The sequence below is a fragment of the Lytechinus pictus genome, chromosome 7 (genome assembly GCF_037042905.1).
Source record: "Lytechinus pictus isolate F3 Inbred chromosome 7, Lp3.0, whole genome shotgun sequence".
NCBI lineage: Eukaryota > Metazoa > Echinodermata > Echinoidea > Temnopleuroida > Toxopneustidae > Lytechinus > Lytechinus pictus.
The window spans coordinates 47,959,170-47,983,586 of NC_087251.1; the positions used below are offsets into that span (position 1 = coordinate 47,959,170).

Genomic DNA, 24,417 nt, shown 5'->3' on the forward strand with positions numbered 1-24,417 from the left:
TAAGGTTAAGTTTTTGAAATGACATCATAACTTAGAAAGTATGTGGACCTAGTTCATGAAACTTGGACAAAAGGTTAATCAAGTATTACTGAACATCCTGCCTGATTTTCAGGTCACATGACCAAGGTCAAAGGTCATTTAGGGTCAATGAACTTAGACCATGTTGGGAAAATTATTTTCAAAATCTTAACCGAAGGTTAAGTTTTTGAAATGACATCATAACTTATAAAGTATATGGACCTAGTTCATGAAACTTGGGCATAAGGTTAATCAAGTATTAGTGAACATCCTGCTCGAGTTTCAGGTCACGTGACCAAGGTCAAAGGTCATTTAGGGTCAATGAACTTTGATCAAGTTGGGGGTATTTGTTGAATTACTATCATAACTTTGAAAATTTAAGGATCTAGTCCATGAAACTTGGACATAAGGTTAATCAAGTATTAGTGAACATCCTGCCTGAGTTTCAGGTCACATGACCAAGGTCAAAGGTCATTTAGGGTCAATGAACTTTGGCCAAGTTGGGGGTATTTGTTGAATTACCATCATAACTTTGAAAATGTATGGATTTAGTCCATGAAACTTGGACATAAGGTTAATCAAGTATTAGTGAACATCCTGCTTGAGTTTCAGGTCACATGACCAAGGTCAAAGGTCATTTAGGGTCAATGAACTTTGGCCAAGTTGGGGGTATTTGTTGAATTACCATCATAACTTTGAAAATTTATGGATTTAGTTCATGAAACTTGGACATTAGGTTAATCAAGTACCACTGAATATCCTGTGCGAGTTTCAGGTCACATGACCATGGTCAATGGTCATTTAAGGTCAATGAACTTTGGCCGTGTTGGGGGTATATGTTAAATTACCATCCTAGCTCTGAAAGTTTATGGATCTAGTTCATAAAACTTGGACATAAGAGTAATCAAGTATCACTGAACATCCTGTACGAGTTTCAGGTCACATGACCATGGTCAAAGGTCATTAAAGGTCATCGAACTTTGGCCGTGTTGGGGGTATTTGTTGAATTACCATCCTAACTGTGAAAGTTTATGGATCTAGTTCATAAAACTTGGGATATAAGAGTAATCAAGCATCACTGAACATCCCCTGTGAGTTTCAGGTCACAAAACCAAGTCAAAGGTCAGTTAAGGTCAATAAACTTAGGCCATGTTGGGGTAATTGTTGAAGTGCCATCATAACTTTGAAAGTTTATGGATAGAGTGAATGAAATGTGGACATGGGTGTAGTTGACAGTCTTAAGTCTCCGTTCAAATTTCATTTATGGTCAATGAACGTGGTATTATGTCATTTATATGAATGATGTTTTTGTGAATGATTATTTTATAGTAGTTTTCAAAGTTAGCACTGCTGCTATATTAGATTGCGTAATGCAGGCGAGACTGCCAGAGGCGTTCCACTTGTTATTTTTACTATGGCATATCTCTTTGCCGTATGATTAAATTCAGTTAAATATGAGCTTTGCTTTTGTTACATCAGGGCAGTAATTAAGCCTCCAGATATTTGGCTAGTTAGCTGTCCTAGAGACTGAGGGTGTTGCAAGAAAATATTTGCAATCATTTTCAGTTGCAAATGTACAAGTGATGAGAACAATCTTAATTAAAGCAAATCAGTTTATAGTTGTCAATACAAGAAGCAGACCAGTGACCAGTTGCAAATTGGCAATTAATTGTAAGACTTGTGATCGATCGGGAACCTGAAATTGACTTGCAATCGATTGCAAGTGTTTTTCTACTGCCTGAATAGATTATTTTTCATCCTCTAAAGCTTGCAGATCTCTCATTTTTCCTTATTGCAGTCCTTCGTGCCACTGTACCAAGACTTTGACAGTTTCTTCACACGTCATGTCTACCGAAAAATACGGGACAATTGGAATGTTCCGATTGCCAGTGCTCCTACTGCACGTTTTGATCTGATGGGGAGATACAGCGAAGATCACTTTTGGACATTCAAGTAAGTGTGCTTTGCCATAGGAGTGTTCACCTCTTTGCAAAGCTGGATATACATGTTTTCAAGTTAACAGTTATGTTCCTATGACGTTGCAAAGTGCTGTATTTTCAAAATAATTATGCATGTTGGCAATGTTGCATTGAATGCCAGAAACTTTAATCTTGAATCTTGACTTTCTTGCAGCCAAAATGCTAACTTTATGCCAGAATCTTGAATTTTGATGTTAATCTTGAATTTATTGCAACCATAATGCTAACTATATTTGTTGTTTTAATATTAAAGCCTTACTCTTCTAGCAAAGGAGGGTTCCTTGCATGAACAGGCATACTTGTAAAAGCAGGGAATCATTGCTCTGTATGTGAGTGTGACATTATTTGGTTGTGCAATGTGCAAAATAAAATGTATGTCATGGTTGAATACTGCAAACTGTAGACTAGATGGAATAGAAGCTTGGAGGATTTGTGTTGTGTCCAAATGTAGCAACGATGTATAATACCCCTTTCATAAACCCAATAAAACATATCCTCCAATTAGCCGCCTAAGAGTAATGCGGATAATTCAATAAAAATTGCGTTCACAAACTCCATAAATTATTTTTACGAGCGCCCATCCTGAAAAAGGCGGATAATCGTCATGACAACTGGACACGCCCCCTCCAATGCGGTTGTGTTGGAAAAGGGTGACCTTGTGACCGCACCATGGCAATTATCCGCATTATTTGGAAATACGTTCATAAACTCAAAATCTTGTACCGATGCCGCTATTATGCGGATAATAGCAGCATCAGAATAATGCGGATAACTCTTGTCCTCCTCTGATTTTACGACCAAATTATGCTGCTATTAGCCGCATAATTGTGTTTTATTGGGTTTATGAAAGGGGTATAAGACTCATGTATCTGATGCCCTTCCATGGGTTGTGATTGGCCAAGTTCTAAGCACTGTTGTCTGACTGTTACTGCGGTAACTGTCCGTTGTTAATAACTTGTCAGTGCTGATTACTTTCATAAAATGGCCTCCTGAGCTGTCTGTCAATGTTTCAGCCACTACTGGGAGACTTTCCTTGTGAAGAAGCCTCAAGAAAAGAGCTGGTAAATCACTTCATGAGTGGTATTCTCAATTTCTCATAGCATTGGTTTCGGTAACTTAGATTACACTTTTATGGAGTGCCAGTCGTCTACCCAAGTGTGAAGTTAAAGTTTATTCAATAAGTAAAAATAGATTTAAAATGCAGTGGCAAAAAATTTGATTAAAATTTGAATTGAGAATGAATGTTTATTCTTTCATTATCTTTACTATTAATATTGAAGAGGTAAGATTAAATCTACCATGCTGTGGAAGTGTGGACTTCTTGTTTAGTGTGAGGTTAAACTTGGGTTTAATATTCAGAATAATACCCAATGACTACATGTATGAGTTGAGTGAAACATAGTTATCCTGCGAGACAAAATATATCAAATTGCAGTCAGTTATCAAAATCAGAAGTAGAAGCCAAGCCTTATCCAATACCCCCACATCTTGGCATGCACATGCTACCCAACAAGAACAGTACCAGCATAATTGCTGTATTTTGCAATATGAACGCTTGAAGAGTATGCTGAAGAGGAAAATGAACCCATTGTGTGATCTTTATAGATGCTGAAACTTTAATATGCATTTCCATGTGCATATTCCATTTGCTGTATTACAGATTTTCTGTCTGCAAATGAACAATAGGCCTAATAATCATAATGATATTAATTAATCTAGTAATGGCCACTTGAATCTAGTGATTGTATTTATATGCCACTTTTTTTTTTTTTAGGTTTGTGCCTCAAAACTATTACAGTGTTGCCAAATGTTCAGTTTTTAACTGCATTGTGCATTTTTTAAAGTTTTTATAAATTTCCCCCCAAATTGAATGTTCAGATTTGGGGATTTGTGAGTATGGATTTGGGTGCATATATAATAGTGTGTCAATTATCAATATCATTATTATTGTTTTTGTTAAATGTAGGCCCATATCCAATTATCCATTTCTGTATTCTAGTTAAGCAAATCATAACACACCCTGATAGAGTAATTCTTGAGGCTGAATAATTTCCTCTTGGGGTATGCACCAGATTGCACAATTGTAAGTCTAAAAATGCTAAAGCTCCAGCTACGTACCACAGGGTGGGGGACAGTCCGGGGCACCCCCTCCCCCTCGGTCGCTCCGGTCCCTCGCAATAATTGGTTCAGTTTTCTGCATTTCAAATGTTGGCAAGCCTATTATTACCCTGCTGGTCTGGCAATGACGGGAATATTTTGACTGCAAAATGAGAATCCACACAGTTTTTTTCATTTTAGCCCAAAAGATTCAAATCAATCAACTTTGAAGACCATACTGTTCATTTATAGGAAGGTGAACATCTGTGGGCAGATTCCCGAGTGGAATACTCGCTCTGTGTAAATGACAATCAAGATGAACTCCCGGGGGGGGGGGGCACTTCCATTGATGAGTGGATAACATGAGTGACCCCAAAAACATGTAAAAAGGATCTCTTTTTCAAGATAAGGCATGTTACAAATGTATCGTCAAAAACACTAAAATAATTTTAAAAGGGTATATATTATCAAAAAAAAAAAAAAAAAAATTAAATGAAATAACGGATTTTTTTTTTACCCTGGCAACACTAGGTGTATAGGGTCTGATGCGAGCGAGGTGTGTGGGGTGGTACTAAACCCAATGAACCCAAAGCCGACATCTGTAATCACGTCCGTGACAACAATTAAGATATCATTTGTTTAGGGGGTCAATTCAGGAAATGCTTGTCAAGGGTATCGTTTTGTTTCCAATACTTATTAAAGGTAGTGTTTTACACGCCAATACTTGCTTAGGGGTACATTTTCAGAACATGGAAAATACTTGTTTAGGGTGCTTTTCGAAACCACGCATGGTATCCACTCATCAATGGAAGTGCCCCCTTCCCCCCGGATGAACTCAATGATGGAGAAACGCTCTTATAAGGGCCGTCTGCACCAGCCCGAGTTTTCAAATTAGCGCGCTATTTCTGATCCGGCAAATTATCCCGATCTGAACAATCTCAAGATTATTTGTAATGGAGACGCAATTATTGCGCTAGTTCGCTGGATTAATCTCGAGATTGCAATTCCAAGTCAACTTGGGATTATTTGCAAAATAGCGCGCTTCTTTACGAATTATCCCGCTAATTTGCAGGTGCAGACGAACTCGGGATTATTTATTCATGGCTTCTGACCATAATGCATGGATGCTTTGCTCGAGCAGGAATCGCTCTTCTTGCGATGGTGAAGACGGGATTTCTTGAATCTCGAGATTAATCGCGAAGAGGGCCGATCAGGCTAAAATCTCGAGATTGAGGATTGAGCAAACTCGGGCTGGTGCAGCACCGCCCTATATAGACATATATGTACAATATACATCACTTCTGTATACATCGCTAGTCAAAGAGCACTGATCAAAATAAATCTCTTCTTTCAAAGTCACATCTGCATATCTTACTTTCTATTAAAGGGGAATCCAACCCAAATGAAAACTTGTTTTTATAAGAAAAAGAAAAATCAGACAAGTTGATAGGTGAAAGTTTGAACAATATCGGACAGACAAAAAGAAAGTAATGATTTTTTAAAAGTTGTAAATATTGGTAATCACTATACCCATGGAGACTTCAAATTGGCCGTATATGGGATGTCATAGTGATGTAAGGCAAGGACTACTCTTCCATGCACTCCAATACATATTATGGCTAAAATGTCATTTTTCCCAAAAGTTTTATTTCAAATTATATTTTTCTTTCATTGAGGACATAAACAATATACTACCTGGGTTATATTTAGATCACTGCCCCAGGCGAATGGGTACTAGGAGAAAACCACAAATTCCTAGATAATAAAGTACATGGCCTATGGGAAAGTTGTCCTTGCCCTTGTCATAATTTACTTACCCAGTTGCCAATTTGAAATCTACATAGTATTAGTGATCTCAGTTTTAAAGCAGCTATAACTTTCTTATTGCTTGTCCGATTTCTTTCAAACTTTCAACATTCTGTTTGATTTATTTTTATCCTTCCCAACACAACATTTTATGGCCAAGGCTGGATTCCCCTTTAATTAATTGCCATCTTTTGAAAATCTTTGACCCGTGAAGCTACATGTATTTTGCACCCCCTGTCCCTGCAAACTCACTTTTATCCAAATTCCAGGGTCCACAATAAAAAAGGTGTGGTTGATCATATACATTTACCTCTATTGTTTGTAATTTTTTGGTAAATCTTCGTCCTCCTTTAGAATATGAATGCGCTTGGGTCAAGTTTGGTGGCTCCTGGGTGGTTCTCATAAGGCCAGGAAAGCATGTTGTAGAGCGATGAATCATGATTTTACAGAGCTCTGACATTTTCTTGTATCATGATGTATTAATAAGAAAACAACTTTCTATTGCCTGTGTATTTTTGTTACAGCCTTCACATCTGGCATACATGTATGTAGGCCTATAGGGTAAAGCTAGGTTATACTTAGTTCAGAACCAAGATTTTGCAAAATTGTTGTCTCGATCAATATCAGTCACCATGTAGAAATCAAGTGGAAATGTGACTGTGCAGGTCGAAAATTAAAAGTTAGATGAAAGATGAAAAAGGGCAAATCATCATCCAAAGATAACAGGAATAGCCCTTAATTTTTTTTTATTAAAGGGCTATTTAGATGATTTTGGTTTCCAATTATAAACTGTGTATATAATAATTCAGCCTTACCAATCCAATAGACCAGTTCGTAGTTACTGATGGACTATTTTGGTCAAATTACCTTTCATTTTTTTCATTATGATAGGCAGATTTCAAAGCAAGATATTACGCAAGCTTGCCTTACATAGCAGGATGAAGAAATTGAATAGACCAGGTGACTAGAATAGCACACCAATGAACACTTTGTGAAGGTATTTGTTGCATTCCTACTTTGAATGCATATCATAGCATGTTGCACAATGTACTTGGCAAACTGTGAAATACCAGTCGTTCGTGGACGCATTGTTGTTTTTTGTGGATGTAAATGAAAACCACTATTCAAAAGAATATATGAATAATCAAGACATCAAAGTTGGTGCTTATGTCATTAGATTTTAAACCACCATGTCACTTAAGTACAAATGACCTTCCTCTGATCATGCGTAGAATCTTTTGATCATGCGCAGAAAGGAACTACGAACTGGCTTATTGCAGTGGAATTCAAGGCCTACAGTGAAAATTAGAGAAATTAATGAAAACTATTATTTTTCTGTTCATACTTATACTGAGTATGAAGAAAGTTTTGAAATTGTTGTTATACCCCATATTGTCATCAAATGAATTGAAATACACAAGTCCGCTCTCTAGCAGTATTCCTGAAACTTTCCCACATTATTAATTGCAGCACTTGCTTTTGTATGCCATTACTTTCCCAGCACAGCTGAAGCTCCTTGGTTACAATGAGTTGCAACCTATTTGAACAAGTGTATGCTAATGTTTATTTTGTGAGTATAGTGAGAACTGTATATTGAGAAAAAGACCTTTTCATTCATGCTTTTCTTTTTATTGATTGACGGAAAAGTAAACACACAGCACAGCTAGCCACCCACCGCTACCCAAAATTTGTGTTAAAAATGTCACACAATCGTTTTTGAGATCCTTGTCCATTGCATTGTTCTATATCCAAGGCCGTTGTAGACCTGCATAGTAGGTGGTTTCGAACCGCCTCGATCATAAGAATCCCTGTTAAATTACGAGAACTTTTTTAGGCTAAAAAATACCCATTATTCCTGCATTCACACCGCCCCGAAACATACTCTTCAGGATAAGTTCCTGAAGTTACGAGCGTGCGCAGTATGGTCTGATAAGCAGGCAAGGCGCGAGATTCAAAATCACTGGCTCAGCAGCCACCCACGGCGCCCATGCCTAACTAAGGTTAAAAGTTCTCGTAAATTGCTTTCACATTGCCAAAATACCTGCAACCTTGGAAAAATCCCCGCGAAAGTTCTCGTAATTTTGACAAGTACCTACTATTTAGTGGGTATTTTCTTTCGTGGAGATTACGCGTAATTTGCTTTCACATTGCCAATATTACCTGGTATTTTCTGATCGGGTAAATTTCCCGATCAGAAAATACCTGGAACTGACGAAATTGGAGGCGGTCTGAAACCACCTAGTGAGTACACAGTGTGTTTGATGTGCAATTTGCCATGTTTACTCAACTAATCTACATGTAATCCTATTCTAGTTCTACAGTGATGACCTAATATAAGGCAGCATTTTCTTCAATGTTTTCTTTCGTGTTCTGTATTCCTCATATTCTTCATCCTCTTGCACAAAATTTCTACACTTGTTTACGACTGGTCCACAATCTGATTTTGCAACAAATTGCATTTTGCTAATTTTAGAAAAAGGGGGGAAAGAGCACTTAAACTATAAAAAAAAAGAAAAAGGGGAAAAGCAAAGTTTTTAACTTTTTATTTGAGGTTAAGATAATAAGCATTCTAGATATAACAATTTTGGATGATTCCACAATTTTCTTTTGGAGTAAAGGCCAAATCAGTTTCAATTCAAATCTTAGCCAATCATATCATTTTTAGATGTCATGAATAGATATTGAATTGGCTTTTATTCTAATATAAGGCTGATAGCATAGTCACATATTTGAACGTATACATGTATGTATTCAACTTTTCTTTTTATATAGTAAGATATTCCATCAATATTGGCATGCCATGTAGATTCTCCCATTGGCAATGCGACCAAGATCTGTGATGTCTCACACGTACAACTCCCTCATTACTTTAGTACTTATTTCACTTATATTCTCACTTTTATAGAGTCTATCACAAGGTGAGGTGTTCTCTTTATGAGAGGACAAGTACAGAGGTTTCACAACATTATATCATTGATGAATCGTTTGCCATATGATTAGAATGAGCAAAAAGAGATGTTTTGGGGTATATTTTCAGTGTCCAAAAGGGGAGAGTTGTTCATCTGTGACATCATAGATCTTGGTCGCATTGCCAATGGGAGGATATCCATAGCATTAGTGATCTCGACATTCAATTGCTCATAACTCTTCTATTGCTAGTCCTATTTTACTCGAACTTTTGTTGATCTTATTCTTTGATTTTTCTGCTTTCACAAAAGCTAACTTGCTCCAAGAGTTTCATTCTCCTTTAATGACACTTATTCAGCCATTTCATTTTATTTAATAGCAATTCTATAACCATCTATTCTATTATTCTGCTGTTATCCAAAATGACAAAATACTGTAATCCACGCGCCAATTTGCCCATTTCAGGTCCATTTCCATACCATTTTGTATTCTTCCATACTTGTACACAATGCTTGGTTATCCTCCAGTATAGTCTTGGAAATTAAGTGCTATAGATTGTTAATGAGTGGCTCTTTCATATAGATGTACATGTAGGTGCCCATTATTAAAATGTCATCAGCTCTAAAATCCAAACCCAAAAGAGTCTCTGAAACTCGGATACAGAAGGCGATTTTTCCAAAACACTGTATAGGAGGTCAGAAGTGAGAATATTTTCATCTCTCAATCAAAATCCAATCATTATAGATTGCCCAACCTAATTTCTTCCTACTTATTTTCTTTGAAATCATGTTGACATTATCCAATTAAAATTGGAACTCTTTATAGTTTCTTACTTCATGCATTCCTTCATGTTCATATGTGTTACTGTCATCATTTTTTTTGTTCATAAAAATCAATCATGGTTTTCAATTTTATTCATATAAAACTAAGTATTATCTGTGATGTCTATTACCGTGTTTACACTTAATCGGCAATTGGTTCTGAACCAAATGCCGATGCAGAATCGGCATTTGGATTGCGTTTACACGTTGTTACAGCTCGCGGTTCAGAACCGCGAGCCGATGCAAAAACCTGAAATGATACGCACACCAACAATATACGTCATAATAAAGACAACGCTGGATCAGTGCGCTTACAATTACGTCACAATGGTAAAGTAATTGAAATGCGCACAAATTGCCGGTGCAGAATCGGCTTTCTGTTTACACGTAGTAAAAAAGCCGATTATGCATCGGCTCGCGGTTCTGAACCGATTAAGTGTAAACACGGTATATGTTCACTTTTTATTGCACCTGAATATACTTTGTATGCACTGATATTTATTGCAGGAATCAATTCAATGAAGGGAAATGACAGGGTGAAAATTAACTCATTTCATGACATTTTTAATATGTACATGTTCATGTTCTTGCAAATTAATACTTGTACCATGAGTTAAATAGCTCTGATAACAAAATTATTATTATCAAGTATCACTTATCAGGTAAGCAGTACAAATGTCAACAAGTACATGTATATGGAATTGGCATGATGTCAAATGTTGAAGATAATGATTTCTTTTGCTTATTAATCCAATCAGGAAATTTTGATTTGACGACTTTGGACAACTGTAAAAGCTTTCTGCTTTATAAAAGGTTAGAAATGAGAAAGATGTGAGCTTTAAATTTACATTCTTTAGAATGGGGAGAATATTATCATAAAGCAGCAGTCAACTGCAAAGCATTTTTCTTCCCATTCAACAGAAAATTATAGATAATTTTCAGGTACATATGAAGTTAGGACACCCGTGCTAGAATTATTTATGGTCCAACAAAATTAATTTAACTACTGTATGTTTCATTTTTTATAATCCTTATGTCAATCTCAATGGATAAGTGTCATATATAACATTTTTTTTTACATTTTAGAGCTACGGGTAAAACTCATCGTGCAATAAACATTGGGTCGTACAACTATCTCGGCTTTGCTGAACAAGATGGTCCGGGAATGGAGTCTGTGAAGAACTCAACCTGCTTTTATGGGAGTGGGGTTTGCAGTACCCGCCAAGAGTTAGGTGAATAAATTATACAAAGAGCTCAATCCCTTGAATGTGATTAGTTGGTATGTGAATCAAACAATCCTTATTTTTAATGTGTATATTATGAAGCGAAGCATATTTTACATACTGTACTAAATTTTGTAGTTAAACTACCACCACAAAAAAAATATTGCATTTTATTCATTATTTGGTGGCTGTTAAAAAGAAATTGAACAGGTTGCAATTGGAAAGATATTTTTTTTTTAAGTTCTGTATTGTAGTTCAAATTTCCCGTGAAGGAGGTTTAGTTCAGACAGTCCAAGTGATTATATAATGGGATATTAATGTTTGTCCAAATTTACCCCAAAACCTGGGGGTCGCTTTGGACAAACTTTGAGTTTGACCCACCCCAAAAAAAATGAATAAAAAAATAATAAAAATGCTGGCCCAAGAAGTCTATATAAGAGGATGTCCGCCTCTCTAGGTGGTTTCAAACCGCCTCGATCACAAGAATCCCTGTTAAATTACGAGAAAATTTTCAGGCAAAAAAATTGATTAATTATTTCCGCATTCGCATTGACAATGCCCCGAATGATACCCTTTGGAATAAGTTCCTGAAGTCATGGGCATGCGCAGTGTGGTCTGATAGCGAGCAAGGCGCGAGATCCCTGAATATCCTGTGCGTGTTTCAGGTCACATGACCAAGATCAAAGGTCATTTAAGGTCAATGAACTTTGACCATGCTGGGGGGTATCTGTTGCATTGGCATCATAACAATAAAAAGTGTATGGAGTTACACATGTACATGTAGTTTATGAAACACAGACATAAGGGTAATCGAGTATGAATGATTGTTTTGCACACATCTTAGGTCACATGATCATGATCAAAGGTCATGTTGGGTCAATGGACATATGGTAGTATTTTATTATCATATGAGTGCTTTCTTTTTTTAATAATTATAAAATAGCTGTTTTCAAAGTTAGCACTGCTGCTATATTGAATCACGTAATGCAGGCAAGACTGCCAGAGGTGTTCCACTTGTTACAATAAACTTTTTATCAGGGTGAACTTCCTATTTAATGTGAAAATGGCAGACTATGAATATTGATGTGGCTTATAGGTGCCATTAGATGGTTACCGGGGGGGGGGGGGGGGGGACGTCTTACAAAGAGTTATGATTGATCCAATCAACCACTACTACTGTATGGAAAGCCATCAACATCCAAATTACAGGTTTGCTTAAAATATTTTCTATATATGATGTACAGTACTGTCTGACCTCCGGACACGTTTGGACCAGCACCAATCCCGATATTAAAGGGATTTATCCGGATCTGGGAGACCCAATATTATTTGTTAATATACGCAGCTCCGCCTCCCCAGTGGTAGCAACAGGTAATCTATTGTAGTGGCCGTACACAGAGTGTATTCACTGCAGTGTCAGGGCAAATCGATTGGTTGCCAAAACTCTTGGATGATTTACCTGCTGAAATGATTAAGGAGTACATCAAGCATACCTCGAAAGAAAGAGAATGACTCGATGAAACCAAGTTTGAAAATTGGATCATCGCGGCGGGCATCGTTGCTTCGCAAAGTGGGCTATTATTAGACTGTAGGCTCAAACATGATAGATGGCACTGTCCGTATCAAGGCCTAGCGCCCCCCCCCAAAAAAAAAAAAAAGAATGTGATAAAATGGTTGTCCTATGCCCTGATATACTCAAAAATTATCCAAAGTTCTTTCAGTGAGTTGGGTAAGATATTTTCTTAAAAAATAATGTGGTTGTAGGTAGACTATATTGGAAAATGTATGTAATCAAACTGAGTTTGTGTAGGAATTTTGATTTTAGATTGAATTCCCCATGTACTAGATTGAACAAAAAAGATCTTGGCAAGTGTGCGTCTGTATCATAGAAAGATCTGAATAAGGGGAGGCCGGATAAGAGAGGTCGAACTGTATATTCATAATGACATTGATGGATTTCCCTATACTTGATGTTGATCGGATCAGTCGTAACTTTTTGTAAGACAGGGCCCAGGTTTAAAAGCTTGAATGTTTTTTAGTCTCTAGAATTCTCGAAGGGGCCTGACAATGGAGATTAATGCCTGTCCATTGCATACCCTACTTGTAGATTGTTATTGTGGTGCAGTGTACGATAAATACTTCGCAACCCAAGGTTTTCGAAAGGCGGGATTATTTCATTAATAAATAAGAATTTTTGAATAGATGGATTTTCATTGAAACCCAGGCAATGATACACAAGATTATTGTGGGTCAGGGAATTAAAAAAATATCAATACTTTGATTACCTGTTCCCAAGGTCCTTGTAATAGAAATGGGTGCATCTGCCAAGCCTATAGCTGTAGCCCCTTGATGTATTGTACATACGTATATGTAAAGTTGCATAACTCGTTTTTTATCCATTGGTGGTCATGAGATGGACAATATTAATGCTTCACAGGTCACAGCTTTTCAAATATGTGGGATTTATTTTTACTGATCAATAAGAACTGTTGGATGGAGATATAATAGACTTTCATTCAAACCAAGGTTGATGTGGGGGTAGAGGGTTGTGAAATACTTCAATGGTCACTTCTTTTCAAAAGGTGGGGTTTGTTATTATCGATGGCAACTTTTGAAAAGAGAGATTAGACATTACATCAAACCAAGGCTACGAGACAACCGCTTTTCTGAATGAGCTTTTATGCTTCCTTTCATGATATTATATGAATATTTATTTATTTCTATCCAGGTAATCTAGCCATTCACAAAGAGTTGGAGACTTGCATCGCTGAGTTCTGCGGGCAAGAGGATGCCATAACCTATGGGATGGGGTTTGCCACAAATGCTCTTAATATTCCTACACTTATGGGAAAGGTAATTAACAGGATCAAAAAACAAAATATGCCCTATAATGTTTATATTTACATGGGGTAAACCCATTAAGTGTACTATGAATTTGGTCTAATTGCCATTTGGTCTACTTTACACTTGGTCTAATTACCCATTTAGTCCATTCCTTGCTTAGTGTCATACCCAGTTGGTCTAATTTCCCTTTTGTCTACATACCATTCTTTATTTACTTTATCATATGAAAATATTTTTAGACAGTTAATCTAACCATATAGACTAAATGGTGTAAAAGCAAGTGGAAATTTAATAGACAAAATGGATATAACCTAACTGGAAACTAGACAAACTGATAAATGGGCTAAAATGGCAATCACTGGTAGTGGATTAAGAAGGACTAGACCATATGGGATGAGACCACAATGGAAAGTAGACGTAGTTTAATCAACAATTTAATGTATATGTATAATGTATATGTATAATGTATATGTATAATGTATATGTATAATGTATAATAATCATAATAATGGTATCCTGCGTCATCTGTTGAGTTGGCCTCGCCTCATCTCATTATGTATAATGTATATGTATATATATATATATCACTAAATCAATTTGGACTCACTCATACAAATAACCACCCAAGGTCGTTAATGTATTGATAACAAGAAATGTGCCAAGTGATGAAAATGAGAAATTGCTCAGTTTTAAGATTTTGAGACACGACAGTCTACAAGTTAAGCGGCCTATTTCCAATAATTGATTCATGTGCCCGCATGTGCTTCTCTGTGTTTGCAAGTTTTAGCATACTTGGCTTTCAGCTATGTCACATTCTGACCATGTCACATTCTGACCTGCTTACCCTAAATCAGAATCTACATGCATACAAAGATCTTTGTGATCTGGTAATACACACTGATTTGTAGACACACTGCCATTATTGCCATATAGATATTTCTTGAAGTTATTGTCCCCAACAAGTATTGCAGTGTAGTTTTTAAATCATAATACACATATACCATATTTGAGAAATATACCCATCTGGCTTTCAAATATATTGAATCATGGCAAATGAAGAGTTTGATTATATTACTTTTGTTTTGTTTTTTCTCTCCAGGGTTGTTTGGTTGTCAGTGATAGACTAAACCATGCATCTCTTGTACTGGGAATCAGACTGTCGGGCGCTTCTGTCAAAGTTTTTGAACATAACAGTAAGTATTTTTAAAGGCCTTAAAATGAAATAATTCTATGTGCGTGGATTCTCTTTTTCCAATTCAAAACCAAAAGCTTATGTAAGCTGTAAAGCAATCATTTCTGTTTGTTGTTTCTGGTCTCTGGTCCATAGATCTGGGGAACTTTTCATCAAGTTTTATTTCGTCCAACAAGTTTTCAGATCAGACCACTTTCTTTGATTTTTGTTGGCTGAGAGGCACTGTTACTATGGTAACTGTTGAGACTTTTTTAGATAAAGTCAAATAAAACGTCTTATGCGTTTGTCTCTTACCTCATACCGTAGAGAAATCAACAAAGACAGTGACTTGCTTAAACATGCTATCAAGCTGAAGGAACTATGCGGTGTCACACAGTATCATTCCATTAGGCGAATGACACACATCAAGAGCAGTGAATACTCTGAGTGTCTCTGCCTTTATAAGCATTGAAAACTGGTATCCTTGCTTCCCAAAGGTTCTGGCAGGAGGAACTCTCATACTATTGATACTGATACAAAGAGGATTATCATTACCATTCCTGAGAATCTTAGAATGTAAAATCAACGTGCTCTTCTCTTCACAGGCCTCACTTTTGTTTCCCAACGAAGGAATGCTGATGAATTTCAACTCTGTTGTGATTTTGAAATCTACGCTCGACGTTTGCGTTTAAAGGCACAGTTTTATGCTCGAAGGGAGGTTGTTGAGTCTAGTTCTGATACAGAAGATGACAACATCCATTCCAGAGGTGAAGTTCAGGAGTCTACTGAGCCACCCATTCCTTTTGAGCAGTTGCAACCTCGCCAGTCAGGATAGAATCGCCCTGAAGGAGAATTTCCCAACCTCGCACTGTACGTCGACACATGTCGCCATGATCTCAACTCAATCATCACTATTAATGAAGTAGCGGTTTCCTCTGACATCAGCTCTTCAGAGAAGGCTGCAATCAACACTCTTCGCCACAAAGAGGATTTCGTTATTAATCCGGCCAATAAGGGAGGTGCTATCATTCTTTGGAAACGCGATTTGTACATCAAAGAAGGTCTGAGGCAACTAAGAGATTCCAATTTCTATAAAAAGATAGATGATGATCCAACTGATAACCATCAACGTGATGTGAAAGAAACTGTCGCTGCTCTTATTGACAGCCAAAGACTACCGTAGGATGCAATGCATCTCCTCCAGAAGAATCCTAAATCTGCTATCTTCTATATGCTTCCCAAGATACACGAGATAGGGAGTCCTGGCCATCTGATTGTCTCTACGATAAACTGTCCCACTGAGCTCATCAGTGAGTATCTGGACAGCATCCTCTCTCCTGTTGTGAAGGGACTTCCGAATCCCGACCTATGTACATGACTCATCTGAGATGATTTGGGTACTTGAGACAATCACTCTACCAGAAAATGAAGAGAAGTTTCTGTCCACCATCGTCCCCCAATCAGATGACCTCAATGTTATTCGTTACTTTTCTACGTAGTCATCAATCTGATAACACACCTGACAATGACACTATATTACGCTTGACTGACCTTGTTCTCACATGTTCGGCATTCAGAAAATACTACAAACAGAAGAAGGGCATGAAGATGGGTACTAAGATGAGACCATCTCATTCTTGCCTCATGGGATTCAACAAAAGCAGGTTCTTGTCTAATTAGGAATGGTCCAAACCACTGCTTCTATGGAGATAGATTGATGATTATCTTGGAATTGCTGCATGTTCCAAGGATGAAATTATAGAATAGATTGACCAACTTAGCAATATGCATTTATTGGTTCAGCTTCCCAACAAAGTGTCATACATCAGCATGGCCTTCCGTCACCATCAAAGGCTCGGGTATCAACACGTCGGTGCATTACTAGCCTTCAGATTCCTGTGCTTACCTCAACTACTCATCTTCCCATCCACCTGCTTGCAAGAAATCCATTCCCATCTCTAAACTTTCTCGCATCCGTTATGCAGCAGATTAGCTTTGCATCCCTCTCCCTATCTCTATTTTTCTTTCTATATTCTAGGCAGTTGTCATCGTACTATTGTCCACCCTCATGTACCGTCCTGTGTTGTGTTGTGTCGTGTTATTGTCTTTTGTCTCTGAATTTCACAATCCTGTGTATAAGATTTTTTTTGCCCCTTTCGTTATCTTCATGTATTCCTTTACGTATATTTCAATATTTTTTCTATCCTAAGTTTTTGAGGGGTTCACATTTTACAAGCTTTGCTTTTCAGTGGACCCCTCCATTCTTCTCATGATATATGATTATATTGATTTAATTATATTTAATTATATTGATTATATTGATTTAAATTTGACATGCATGTTAATTTATATTTGAATCACTTATTGAATATGTATATTATTTATTCAATGTTGAATTTTGTTCATGCTTTTATTTGAATTGAATTGATTTATCATGTAATTATTTATATTATGTTGAAGAATGAAAATAAATTGAATTGAATTGAATTGAATTTGTTCAGAGGAAGATGACAACAACCAACGAGCAGATGAAATGCAACATTTCTTCAAACAACAATTGTACCCGGACAAGATCCTTGCCAAGATGGTTAAGTCATCCAATTTTCTTTGACCAAAGAAGCAGAATAAAACGTCACATAGGATTCTGTTAGCATCTTACTAGTGAATGTCTGGCCAAGTCAGTTAGGGATAATTTTCATATCTAAATTGAGCATCCTACTACAAAGGAAATTTTCTCTGACCTCGTTCCTGAAGGACAGGAAACTCTGCCAGCTTCTTGTGAAATCCGACTCGAACTTAACCGATTGACTACTAAATTCTGTAATCCCCATATATAGGCTCTGTACAAGGACTATGTTTCCTGTAGCCAAATGGTTAAATGGTCTATCCTGCTTTTCATTGCATTTTGGATTATTTGAATTTAATTTTCTACAGATATGGAAAGCTTAGAGAAGTTGTTGAAGAAAGCCATCATTGAGGGTCAACCAAGGACACAAAGGCCATGGAAGAAAATTCTCATCGTAGTTGAAGGAATTTATAGGTAAGTCCTTTTCTTCTGAAATAAAAACCTTTCTAAATTTTTCAGAGAATGAATACCACTTGAACTTAAAAATAGCTTCAGGGATTTTTTTTGGTATATTGTTATATTGTGTAATCCAATGCTCAGTTAAATCTATGTCGTCTCTCCATTGACATTTTTTTTTCTTCAAATGGTACATAATTAATATTTTTTATGATTTTATCTGGCTAATATTTTCAGTCACATCCACTCTCTTTAATCAGTCATTGGTCTACTGGAAGATGGCATGACCCACAAACTTTTTCAGACTAATCACTTCTACAAATATTATTCAATTTAAAGAAACATCATTTTCTTCCATAATGTTAGAGGCTTGTAGCAGTCAAAATTTCCCCAAAATGTTAAGTGAAAAATGACAAAGCAAGTGTGCAAAAGGTATTTATGGTACAAGGATGGATCAAATATCAAATGAAAACTCAAATTTTAATTAATTAAACTGAAAATGTCCCCCAATTGTCTTAGGATCTTGAGTAACTGGGTATGACCAGGAACACCAAAAGAATAAGAACAAAATAGAATAGGCACTTAGACTCACAAAACAAGGTTTGATTTTTGTTTTGCATGACTGGCTATATGAAATATGAATTTGAATTTGAAGTAGTATTAATTTCATTGATTTTGCATGATCAGTATGGAAGGGTCTATCGTGAGACTCCCGGAACTGATAGCATTGAAGAAGAAATACAAATGCTATCTTTACCTTGATGAGGCGCACAGCATCGGGGCCATCGGGCCGACCGGCCGCGGGGTGGTGGAATACTTTGGTTTGAATCCCAGGGACGTCGACATCATGATGGGTACATTCACCAAGAGCTTTGGTGCTGCCGGTGGCTACATCGCGGGGTCAAAGGTGAGATTGATGATAGGACTTCAGTAATGACATTGGTCAAGGTTTACCTGTGAAAGAAATGCAAGTGGTGGTATGTTAAAAGGAAGCTGCACTTTAAATAGCTATCCGTCTGTTCAAAGTTGATCACATAAAAATAAACAGATGATTAAGTGCAGACTCACAAATTACTTTTCATTTTTACTGGACCTTGAGTTGGTAACAAGGAAACAATGACAAGCTGGCTCCAAATTATATTTAAATAGCAACTGAAATACTCGTTCTTCTGTGATAATTTTTGCATGGAAAAATAATAAAATAACATGGAAACAATGAAAAACTAGATCCAATTTAATAGCAAGCAAAATACTCAGAATTCATTTGTGATACTTTTTGAAAGTGAAATGAAATAGAGAATGTAAACACACCGTACCTCATGTTCATCAAAACTCTTTCTTTAAATATTATTTTTGGTTCTTGGTGCAGGAGTTGATAGATCACCTTCGGATCCACTCACACAGTTCAGCCTACTCCAGCTCCACCCCAGCTCCTGTGGTAGAACAGGTCCTTAGGACGGTCAAGATCATCATGCAAGAAGATGGGTCCACAGAAGGTAATATCATGCAAATAATGCACAGGGGACCGTACACATAAAGCTTAGCAATAATCGTAGTACAATGTTCTACAATTGATTACAACAATGTGCAGTCAAGTGTACGATTCATCGCTAATGTTACGGAACCCAGGTGGGTGTTTCACAAAGCTGTTCGTAAGTCAGGAGCGACTTAAAGAACGACTGGTGATTCTGGTATATTCATTGGCGATGGTTAAGCACGTAAGAAGGTTCACCAGTCGCTCTTAACTTACGAACAGCTTGATGAAACGGCCCCCAGGTGTGATTGTGTTAGTGGAAATGCAGTGCACTTGAAGTTTCTTGAGATATGTGCCGCAATGAATGTGCACTTTGTGAAGAAGCTGAACATTTACTGCATTTTCTGTTACACATGACCGAGCAAGTGCCTTACTTGTTTTATAATGAAGTGGCACAGAAAACAGTACATTTTTGGTGCTCTCCTACTCTGTCTTGATGGCACTTGGAGCATGCAATGTCAATGTCACACCTTTTTATACTACAGTGCATTTTACATGTGACGCATTTTGACCAATTTGGAGTCTCGAGAACTTTCTCAGATGTTTATACAAAAGTGACGATAGTTGAAGTGGATCTTTTTTAAACGTAGAATTTGCAGTAGGCAGGGCCAACAGAAGCATAGATGGTACATGTAGACAAATCAGGCCTCTGGCTCAGGTATTTTCTCATGTTTTTGTTCCATTTCTAGTGACTATGAAGTGGTATCTTTAGCTTTAACTTGTACATAATATAAGTATGGTTTTGGCCATGGATATGTTGAATAATAAGCCTGTGTTTGCACCTGTGAGTGTCTATGACCCCAGAGCTGGACGTTGACCCTGACCACAAGGGACGTTGCGCTTCATGTTCATGACGTGTGCTCAGAATTTTACTTTCAAATTGGTGGCAGGCAGGGAAAAAATATTACATGGGGCTCGGGATTTTAAACTTTATCCAATGCTGCAGATCTACGCAGTAGGTAGTAAAAAGTAGCTGCTGAAAAAAAAAAAATTGCCTAATTGGAGTTATGTACTCTTGTGAAATAATGTGATGATGTCTTGATAAGGAGATGGTTGTTGGTTTTCTTTTGTAAGTTACAATTAGGAGCCATGACAAAATGGAAACTTTGAAATCACTTGAACATAATTATAGAACATGTTTTTTTTCTCCTTTCACAGGTCAGAAGAGAATTCAAGCACTGCGAAGAAATACAAAGTATTTCAGGAGACGCCTTCGTGAGCTGGGGTTCCTCACCTACGGGAATGTGGACTCTCCTGTTGTTCCAATGCTGCTCTACTACCCTTCAAAGCTGGCGTGAGTTACTAGCTCATTAGCAGAATAGAAATGTCTATTCCCAATTATATTTTAATCTTGAATCCCAGCCATTGTGTATTCCCTTCAGCGAGATTATTTACCCTATTTGTGCTGCTCTCAGCGGTTTTATTTCCAATTCGTCTCATGCCAATTCGTCCAATTGCCAACTCATCTACTATCATTTGGTCCACCATCAGTTCGTCCACTCACCACATGGTCTACTTTCATTTAGTCCAATGCCATTCCGTCTAATAACCAGTTGGTCCAATAGCCAATTAGTCCATATACCATTTGTTCTAATTAAACAGAAATGTTAATTGTGCAAAATGAATGAAAAGAAAATGGATATCAGACCAACTGGTTATTAGACCAATTGGTTATTAGACGAACTGGTGATTAGGCGAAGGGATGATTGGACCAAATGCTTATTGGACCAAATGGTTGTTAGACGAAATGTTGACGGACGGAATGGCATTAGACTAAATGAAGGTAGACCATGTGGTGTGTGGACGAGTTAGCAGTGTAATTTACCCTCCCAGCCCAGGTAGGATTTACTCTTTGGTTGATTAATTCCACTAAGCGCTGGAATACAGCAGCTCGAGCTAAAGCCATTATAATGATAATCGTGCGTCTCCAAATAGATTATATCTAGATATATGGCGCTGTATGAAACGATACCATTGCTCTCTCAACCAGTGTGGGGTTGTGAGATATGAAGAATAGTTTCATTATGTGTATGATTTGTTACCTTATTCCGTAGGGCGTTTGCCAGGGAGTGTCGTAAACGTGGTCTTGCCGTGGTCGTTGTAGGTTTTCCGGCTACGCCTATCATCGAGGGCAGGGCTAGGATTTGCCTTTCTGCCTCGCACACCATAGAAATGCTTGATGAGGTGAGTTGGCATATCATTTTTTAATATTTTCCATTTTTTGTCTGGCCTGCATAGGAGAGCGAGACTATAGCCGCTGCTTTTCTGACGACGATGGCGGTATCAACTTTGAAATCTTAACCTAAGGTTAAGTTTTTGAAATGACATCACAACTTAGAAAGTATAAGGACCTAATTCATAAAACTTGGGCATAAGTGTAATCAAGTATTACTGAATATCCTACCAGATTTTCAGGTCACATGACCTAGGTCATAGTTCATTTAAGGTCAATGAACTTTGACCATGTTGGGGAATCAACATCAAAATCTTAACCTATGGTTGAGTTTTTGAAATGTCATCATAACTTAGAAAGTATATGGACCTAGTTCAAGTTTTGTGATTTACAGTGTAGTGTGTTGACAGTATGTCCACAAAGTGGACAATGTGAAAATGTGATTTATAGTGTAGTGTGTTGACAGTGTGTCCACAGAGTGGACAATGTGAAAATGTGATTTATAGTGTAGTGTGTTGACAGTGTGTCCACAGAGTGGACAATGTGAAAATGTGATTTATAGTGTAGTGTGTTGACAGTGTGTCCACAGAGTGGACAATGTGAAAATGTGATTTATAGTGTAGTGTGTTGACAGTGTGTCCACAGAGTGGACAATGTGAAAATGTGATTTATAGTGTAGTGTGTTGACAGTGTGTCCACAGAGTGGACAATGTGAAAATGTGATTTATAGTGTAGTGTGTTGACAGTGTGTCCACAGAGTGGACAATGTGAAAATGTGATTGATAGTGTAGTGTGTTGACAGTGTGTCCACAGAGTGGACAATGTGAAAATGTGATTTATAGTGTAGTGTGTTGACAGTGTGTCCACAGAGTGGACAATGTGAAAATGTGATTTATAGTGTAGTGTGTTGACAGTGTGTCCACAGAGTGGACAATGTGAAAATGTGATTTATAGTGTAGTGTGTTGACAGTGTGTCCACAGAGTGGACAATGTGAAAATGTGATTTATAGTGTAGTGTGTTGACAGTGTGTCCACAGAGTGGACAATGTGAAAATGTGATTTATAGTGTAGTGTGTTGACAGTGTGTCCACAGAGTGGACAATGTGAAAATGTGATTTATAGTGTAGTGTGTTGACAGTGTGTCCACAGAGTGGACAATGTGAAAATGTGATTCACAGTGTAGTGTGTTGACAGTGTGTCCACAGAGTGGACAATGTGAAAATGTGATTTATAGTGTAGTGTGTTGACAGTGTGTCCACAGAGTGGACAATGTGAAAATGTGATTCACAGTGTAGTGTGTTGACAAAATGTGAAAATGTGATTCACAACGCTAGAAAGCTCAAACTTAACAGTGTGAAGGTGACTACACATTATGTGGGACACCGTTATTCCCACCAACAAAAAATTAGTGACATTTTATCTTAAACAGTACACAAATATATTTTGACAAGATAGATGAATTGAGGATATTTCACATTGCGGGCAGCTTTATTTTCATCTCACTTCCCTATTCACTTTGTTTCCTGTTCATTTTTACTACAGGCCTTGAAGATAATGGATGAAGTTGGTGACTTGCTCAATGCGAAATACTCCAGACGCCAGCTGATAAAGCAAGAGTTAAATGGCAACTGCCATACTTAGCTTCAACTTACACTGCCTTCAGCCGAACAAATGCAATCAAGTCTTCCTACAACTCAGAACAAATGTCTTTGTAAAACTAAGTTTATTGCTTGAATTAAATGATATTATTGATCTTCTGCATGGTTTTTGTAATAATCCATATAAAGCAACTCATCAATCTTCATTCTGAGAATTTTATTGTAGTACTTCTTTATTAATTCAGTGCTTCCTTGCATGAATAGGATTTCCAGTCAGCTAGCTTGATTACCAATGTAATATTTTTTTGTTGTACAATATTTAACCTTAATAGCAACTCATTAATTTTCATGCTGAGAATGTTTATTGTTAATTCCTTTTTATTTGTTAATGCAGTGCTTCCTTTCCCTTACAGGATTTCCAGTAAGCTAGCTTGATATTTGCCAACAATGCTGTATTTTTCTTTCTTCGTACAATATCCAACTGTTGTTTTGTGGTATTTAGTGTTTTATCTTTGTGCATCCTTTTCCTTCTTTCTATAAACTTGAACAGGATTGGGAAAAGAAAATTTATGTATTAATAAAAAAACAAACTCGTAGTGTGTTATGAAAAATTGCCATACTGAGAAGTAAGTGGAAAACTGGGGAGCATTTCACAAAACATAACAGTGAATATTAACTGACTATACTACTGAAATCCTTGCATCTGATTGGCTCAGAGCACTGACTAGGTGCTTCATGAAACACTCCCCGGGCCCCGTCTTATAAAGAGTTACGTTCGATCAGATCAATCACAACTATGGACGGCCAGCAACGTCAACATCTAAAAATGCAAATTTCTTCAAAATATTTTCTAGATATCAATGTATATTCATAAATTCATCATTCTCTTGAAGATGCAGTATGATTTTTTTCTTTACTAAAGAGATTGTGCACATTTCCTGTAGAAAAAAATTATGGTATTGATGGATTTCCATACAGGTGAGATTAATTGGATCAATCGTAACTCTTTGTGAGATGGGGCCCTGAACTCTGTCCCTGTAAAGTGACCTTGAGAGGTTAATGATGAAAATATAACAAAAGATTCTCCTGACCAAATGTACTTTCAAAACAGACACCTCACATGGCATCTTGTCATGACTTCTAATAATATGATACCAAGTATCAAGCGCAGTAGAGTAACTGTGCTTTATGAATGGATATACATGTATTATTATTATTATAATT

General features: G+C 37.1%; 1 protein-coding gene across 1 annotated transcript in view; it reads left to right on the forward strand.

The window, feature by feature from the left end:
* LOC129264288 (serine palmitoyltransferase 2-like) overlaps positions 1–23,707 on the forward strand; it is a 44,297-nt gene extending 20,590 nt beyond the window's left edge. Inside the window, exons 3-12 of the mRNA XM_064101531.1 lie at positions 1,817–1,971; positions 10,715–10,860; positions 13,580–13,704; positions 14,795–14,888; positions 17,801–17,906; positions 18,576–18,795; positions 19,258–19,384; positions 20,581–20,716; positions 21,477–21,606; positions 23,138–23,707. Of these exons, the coding sequence (XP_063957601.1) occupies positions 1,817–1,971; positions 10,715–10,860; positions 13,580–13,704; positions 14,795–14,888; positions 17,801–17,906; positions 18,576–18,795; positions 19,258–19,384; positions 20,581–20,716; positions 21,477–21,606; positions 23,138–23,236 (1,338 nt within the window). The 3' untranslated portion in view covers positions 23,237–23,707. The remainder of the gene's footprint in view (positions 1–1,816; positions 1,972–10,714; positions 10,861–13,579; positions 13,705–14,794; positions 14,889–17,800; positions 17,907–18,575; positions 18,796–19,257; positions 19,385–20,580; positions 20,717–21,476; positions 21,607–23,137) is intronic.
* The last annotated feature ends 710 nt before the right edge of the window (positions 23,708–24,417 follow it).